Genomic DNA, 6,940 nt, shown 5'->3' with positions numbered 1-6,940 from the left:
TCATTCACATCTGTCTGTGTCGGTCTCTGTCCGCGTTCTCCGTGCTGAAGGGCCGTGTCCCTGTGTATCCCCGGTCCTGCGTAGCCGGTTCTCTCTCTTTCTCCTCCCTCGCTTGCTCTTTGGTTCGAGACCCCCGCGGTCCCGCCTCGATTCCACACGCACTTGCTTAATATCACGACACCGTGGTTTTCTCCCGTTTTAGGGTTTCCACGTAAATCTCTGTGCATAGTTTTCTGTGTGATTCGTATTTCAGCATCGTCTGTTCATTGTGATTTAAATTCTGCAATGATTTCTCGACAACATATTTTTGGGAGTCAGTGACAGTCGCTCGTATGAGCATTGAAGTACTTGACAGTACTTCTGTCAGTCCTTTATGGATTTGTATAAAAGTGCTCTCTGAGCACATTCTATGTACAAAAAATTGAGAGTATTATTTTTTGATTGAGTCGTGTTTATATTCTGCTCTCTCTCTCTCTGTCTCTCCTATATATGCTTATTCTCTGTGTTAAGCTTCCATTAAACCTTCTTCTCTTTACTGTTACTCTCCGGCAAAGCCGGTTTGGCATACGCTTTCGCACGCTAACATTCACATATTATAATGAGCACGAAGATTGTTATGGGCTCAAATCCCTCACATAACAATTGACAATTCGGCACAATGGCAAGGAATTCTACAGATCACATACAAAACTTGAGTGAAGAGATACTCCAAGCAACACAAATAATCAGCCCGAAATGGAAATATATTTTCAATATCAATGTGAGGACCTAATTAGTTGTTTAGAATATTTTCAATTATCACTTTTGTTGATGACAACTTTAGGGCAACATCCTAGTACTACCATAAATTTGAATACTTCATTTCCTTCATGGAAGCCATCCCTCGAGCATGTTTAAGTGTCGCTTCGTCATTGTATCTGGGATAAGGGTATGACATTGTGTCGTAGTCCTGGACGTCGGCTGTGTTCCCGATTAGGTTGTTGTCACGATCGGTGGTATGGTGGGTGTGGTCACCATTGTGATCGACCTCAAAACTACAACTACTGGTCATTACTGGTTCGGATTGCACTTTCGAGTGGGCTTCCGACGTTTGATGGATTTGCTCGATGAGTGTGGATTCCACCACACTTTCTTTGTGATCTGTCTGTTGGACGTCCAATAGAAACTGCTTCGTGGGCGCTACTTCCGTCACGCATCCTCTGTCGCACATCGGGAATCTACTCGAGTATGCGGTTTGCTTCGTCTACTCATCTCTTTGCTCCCTTGTCGACTAGATGACATCCATCCCCTTGTTGTTCTCTATGTCTTTACAGATCGACCAGGCGTGCCAAAAGTGTTACCAGCTCAGGGTAACACGGTGTCGAATACTCGTTCCTTCGGTATCTGACTCAAGGTCTTGTGGTAGGGAGATGGTGATATAGTCAAGTTTTCTGCTAACGAAACCTAAAACGTGTACATGTATGATTACCTGCATGGCTACGAATCGAACTATTGCGATTGTGGAGGCTGGGGAGACTTTGGAGACTGGAACCTGATTCAGCTACAACCGACTGGTTATGTGCACGATACCCAGAGCACTTAAAGAAACTCAACACATATACAACTCTCGACATAGAGACAGAGACAAAGTATAAGCAAAATCAGATTTCTATTAGAAGACACAACTTACACTATTACAATCGACTCCCTTTACATTCTTCCCATGTCCCTTTTTATAGGGATCATGGGCGGTTACGTTTAGAACGTGAACCACTACTACTAATACTATTTTATGTCGTTTAAGTTTTTCCTCTTCACACCTCGTCCAGCCCCACCCGTCTTCTATTCGACCTGTAACCTTCCTTTAGACTTTTCACACCTGGTTCATCCGAACTGGCCAACAATTAGGTTATTGGGTAGGTAGTGTCTATGTTAGAGATCTTAGTACACAAACATTCTACAAGGTAATCAATGAGCATTATATTAAATGTATTATCTTAGTCCTCTCACTCTCATCATGAATGATGAACATAATTCTCGTTCAGTACATAGAGAGCAATGTATATAAATCAATTCTCATCATATAAATGTGGCTTAGGTGATCCTCTTTTGATGATCTAAGTTTTACCTTGGGTAGTCATATCTCCTTTAACTCATGTTAATTAGCTACTTTTGTTTGGTTATAATCCAAGAACTAATGCAAAATTGGCGATTCATGGAGTAATATTGTCTTGTGGATGATTCTATCACTTCTATTGAGTAAGATGTAAGCATTCTCCTCCTCGGCAATATCATGAGGGCAAACTTATTTTAAGTGACAATGTGACGAGTGTTGAGCGATTCATGGAGTAATATTGTCTTGTGGATGATTCTATCACTTCTATTGAGTAAGATGTAAGCATTCTCCACCTCGGCAATATCATGAGGGCAAACTTATTTTAAGTGACAGTGTGACGAGTGTCGAGCGATTTCTCTATCAAAACACAATCACATTGGCTGCCTCATAGAGACGTGGCCGAGATGAAAACCAATGATATGCATATACATATACACACCTATAAAATAAAAGGCATTGGTCATGTGACATTGGTGCTACCAATCATAATGGCAACAAGCTAATTCATGATAATAAGACAAATTGGCGATGCACCTTTGCTGGACCTACACGAATGCATGCAAGTCATGTATGTAATGTATGTATGTAATGTATGTATGTATGTATGTGTGTGTGTGTGTTATGTGTGTAAGTATGTACATATATCTGTGAAAACCTTGTCCACAAAGGAGGGAAGCAAGCCACTGTGCAATGGAGCAGAATTCATTGGTTACAAGCAACAATTGGATTCATCCCATGGCCCCATGGAAAGTGACAGAAAGGTGATGGGGGCATAAGATACATCCAAATACATACATACATACATACATGTGTATGCCATGCATTCATGAGCCTAATTCAATGGAGATGGTGATTTGGGACCACCCACCATGAATGGTGGCGGTGGTGGCAATCATGAAGATCACACACAGCAGCAAATAATTGTGATGGCATGCATATGTATGTGTATGCATATGCTGCTGCATTCATAGATTGCTAACCACTTCTTTTTCAGTTAGCTTAATCCGCCTCGTCTGACTAACTACCTGATTCAGTCTGCTACCTGTGACTAGTTACCTAACCTAACCAACACTTCATATAATTTACCTCGCCGCGCTAATCAAGCCACTAATCAGGCGATTGATTAATCCAGAGTCACTAATCGCTCCGCCCCCCTCCCCCCCCTCCCTAACCCTAACTGAATCTTGAGACAGTGAAATAAGATGCTTTGCCCAGCCAATCAATCCTGAGCTGGGCAGTGATTAGATAGATGATTACATGCATCGATTCTCTGCAAAATAATCAAAAGCATTAATTTTAAATGTTGTTTGTTCCTTCTTCTTTTCCTGTGAAGAAATGGGCCCAGAGGCTCGAAACTGTGGATCGACGCACACGCACAGACGCACTGTTTCTTATATCAGAATTTAAATAATAATAATAATAATAAACAAACTGAAAAAAAGCACTGCCATTCGTAGCTTTTTTGTCGGATCATTATATAATATGCGCTTATGTGTAATCAATCAAATCTATAAACAGTCCATATCGGGTCATTACTTAATCGCCGGTTGGTTTTTCCTTAAGCGCTAATTTGGGAGCACACGTCTTAATTAGCGGACTAATCATCTGGATTAACGAGCTGTAGCGGACTAATTATCCCGATTTAACGAACGAATTAGTTGATTGACGAGAAAATTAAACCCACATTTAGATTGGTGCGCTTGCCCTGATCTCATTCATCACTTTTATAAAAACGCATTCATCAGTAGCGAGGGATCCAATCGAGAATGCAGGGCAAGAACCAGGAAAAGATCAAATAATTCTTCTTATTTCTCAAAATTTGAGGCCACTAACTAGCTAATTAGTAATACAGGCATTCCCTCCCCAATAGATAATCTGGGGGGAGGGAGGGGATAGATTCATCCCGGAGCCGTAGTGTCGTTGAATTGATCTGAGAAGTCAGGCCATCCACCGCTGCTTCCTGATCCAGGCGGCAAAGGGTAGACAAATCCATCTCCGCCGCCTCCGCCGCCGCCGCCACCGCCGACAGAATTTGTATTGAAAAGCCCTTCAGCGATGATCTGCTGCCAGTCATAGGCGGCGGACATGGAATTGTAGTTGTAATGATTAGAGTGCGTCAATGGCAGCTGAGCCGTACTGCTCAGAGCGCAGTGGGCGGCGGCGGAGGAGGAGGAGGAGGAGGAGGAGGAGGCGCCACCGCTCTGCTGATGGTAGTGATGGTGATCGATGCTCAGTTCCTGCTTAATGTTCTCGGCCATGTGATCGGCGGCGGCGACGCTAGAGTTTAGCGGCGGCGGCGGCGCTAAGATGTCGCTATGGAGCGGCGGCGATTGCAAGAACATATTGAAGTAGCTGCCTTGCGGCGGCGGCGGCGCTTCGGTCGGGAAAAGCTGCGGCAGGTGGTGGTGCCTCATGTGGAGGGGCGGGAACCCTCCTCCTCCTCCGCCGCCGCCGCCGCCCATGTTCAGAAGATTCATGTGCTGGCTAGTACCATTCATGAGGTGGGTGTAATTATCTAGCGAGGCGGTGGTGGCGGCATCTACGCCGCCGCCGCCGGTGGCCGCCGTTTGCTGCAAGAGGTCGAGCGTACCACCAAGCTGCTGCTGCTGCTGCTGCTGCCGGTGTAGAGCTGCTCCTACCTTGTCGGAGAGCAGCAGATTGAGCTGCTGCCCCGGCGGTGAGATTACTACACCGCTGTGGTCCCGCCGCCGCGCGGCTAGCTGAGCCATGGATGAGATCGGAGACGGCGGCGAGTTAGCGGCGCCCTGCTGGTGCGGCTGTGGCTGGAGGTGCACCATGTTGTGGAAGCTATACTGCGCGGAGCTCGCCGCCGACCTGGCGGCGGAGGCGGAGGAGCTGAGGTCCGATTCGGCGGCGGCGGAGATGTTGTCGGCGGAGGAAATGGCGGCGGAGATGGTGGTGGCGGCGAGCTTGAGCTTGGTGCGCTTGTTCTTGCGGAGGCCGCCGCCGACGGGGACGTTGCGGAGGGCGCCGCCGGCGGTCCAGTAGCGCTTGCAGTTCTTGCAGAAGTAGCGGGGCTGCGTCAGGCTGTAGTTGTTGTAGTAGCAGAACTTGGTGTCGATGGAGTCGCAGCGCGGGCAGCGCAGCGGGAGCGGGCTCGGGCTCGGGTGCGGGTGTGCCGCCCCGCCGCCGCCGCCCTTTAGCGGCGGCGGCGGAACCGCCTGAGCCGCCGCCGAGCTTCCTGGAACCGCCTCCCCGTTAGCTTTCATCGCCGACGCCATCGATCCCGACTCCGACGTCGAAGGCGACGAGCTGTTGGCCGACGTAGACGATGGCGCCGATCTCAGCTTCTGCATAATTCCTGGTGGCGATCCGCCGCCGCCTCCGCCGCCCACCTGTTGATATGAATTCAACACCTCCGCTGCAGCTGCTGCATCTAATCACAGAGACACCTCGCTGGCGATGGGCCCACCACAGACTTAGTGCCTGCACCGAAAATCTGTAAAGAAAAAGCCCCCCCCCACCTCTCGATTAATCAAGAATCGATTAAGCTAAATCCTCATTTCGTACAGTTTCTGTAGACTTTAAAAACCCCGCAGCTCCTAATTCTTGGGCCCGAAACCACCATTGGATCCCAAAGCTTAACCATCTTAAACCCTAAAAAAACGCTACACCCTCGAGCCCCAACCTAAATTACAATAGGATCTGATCCAATTTTGAGCCCCGCGCGAGTAGTTTAATCAGAGAATTCGGATTACCTGTGCTTGGGCTGGGGCCCGTCTTCAGATGATCTCTGAAATCTAGGTTAATGAGCTCGATCAAGGATGGATTTATGGAAATCTGCAGCACGGAGACGGATCTAAGTCCCCCCCGAATGACAGGCAGGCAGAGGAATTGCAGACATCAAATGAAGCTAAGGCCAGAGAGAGGATTAAGGCGATTACAGTAACCTCGGATCTGCAGGTTATGGCAGTAGAGAATTATCGCTGCCAGTGCAGTCTGCCGGGATGACGACTGATTGATTGGTTGCTTGATTTGGTCAAGGGTGATTAGGGGGCGATTAGGGCTGATCCAGAGTGATTAAGGACAGGATTAAGGCCTGGATTAAGCAGAAGAGAGAGAGAAAGAAGGAAAAGAAGAAAGGAGAGGAAGGACGGGCAGGAGCTGTAATAATAGTATGCCAAAAAATATTTATTTATTTTTAAAAAAAACAAAGACAAAATAGGAGCATTATTTAATTTCTTTTTTTGTTTATTATTTAAGGGGAGGAGTAAATTGGTCAGAAGATGATAACGACCTTTAGAGAGAGAAGGAGGCGGGCTAGAGAGAGGATGATAGTATGCATGCATGCATGGATGGATGGATATGCATGGATTTTTATCTTATTTATGCATGGCATGGTGATTGGCTCATGTTCATCCTCTCATCCATCTATTATAGTTTATAGATATGTATGCATGCACGTGTGTGTATAGCAGTATGTATATATAGTACATATATGGATATGTATGTATGTCTGCATGCATGCATGCATGTGGATGGGATGGGTGTGCATTGCACCCATCCATGCATGCATGCATGCATGTAGATATGCATGTATGCGTGTCCCTCTATATTTATGCATACTCCAAGTGTCATATGGAGTGTGAAGTTTCTTCAACCCAAGAGAATCAAAACAAAAAAGGGGTACGGTATTTGCTTTTGTCGCTCCACCACTAGTTTGTAGTACAACCACTAACTAGTTAGTAGTAGTAGTAATAGTAGTAGTAGTTAGTGGTCTCCAAAAGACACTACTATCTTGGATGATGGGATCATGAGTCGTGACTCGCGTAACCTCTAACATTTGGAGAAATTCCCGACTTGAGACCGAGAATCCCTCAGCTT

General features: G+C 46.6%; 1 protein-coding gene across 1 annotated transcript; it reads right to left on the bottom strand.

Moving 5' to 3' along the window:
• Positions 1–3,772: 3,772 nt before the first annotated feature.
• Positions 3,773–6,202, bottom strand: LOC147854275 (uncharacterized). The gene is made up of 2 exons (XM_087330863.1): positions 5,815–6,202; positions 3,773–5,555 (listed from the first exon to the last, which is right to left on the bottom strand). Exon 2 carries the CDS (start codon positions 5,410–5,412, stop codon positions 3,994–3,996), a length of 1,419 nt encoding a protein of 472 aa, XP_087186989.1. The 5' UTR covers positions 5,413–5,555; positions 5,815–6,202; the 3' UTR covers positions 3,773–3,993.
• Between the last annotated feature and the right edge of the window lie 738 nt (positions 6,203–6,940).

Source organism: Azolla caroliniana, unplaced genomic scaffold, assembly GCF_043228905.1.
Source record: "Azolla caroliniana isolate FFs.n. ecotype wild unplaced genomic scaffold, voAzoCaro1.0.p SCAF_15, whole genome shotgun sequence".
Classification (NCBI taxonomy): domain Eukaryota; kingdom Viridiplantae; phylum Streptophyta; class Polypodiopsida; order Salviniales; family Salviniaceae; genus Azolla; species Azolla caroliniana.
Note: the sequence above shows the minus strand (reverse complement) of the source record. Positions and strands in the feature narration are given on the sequence as shown.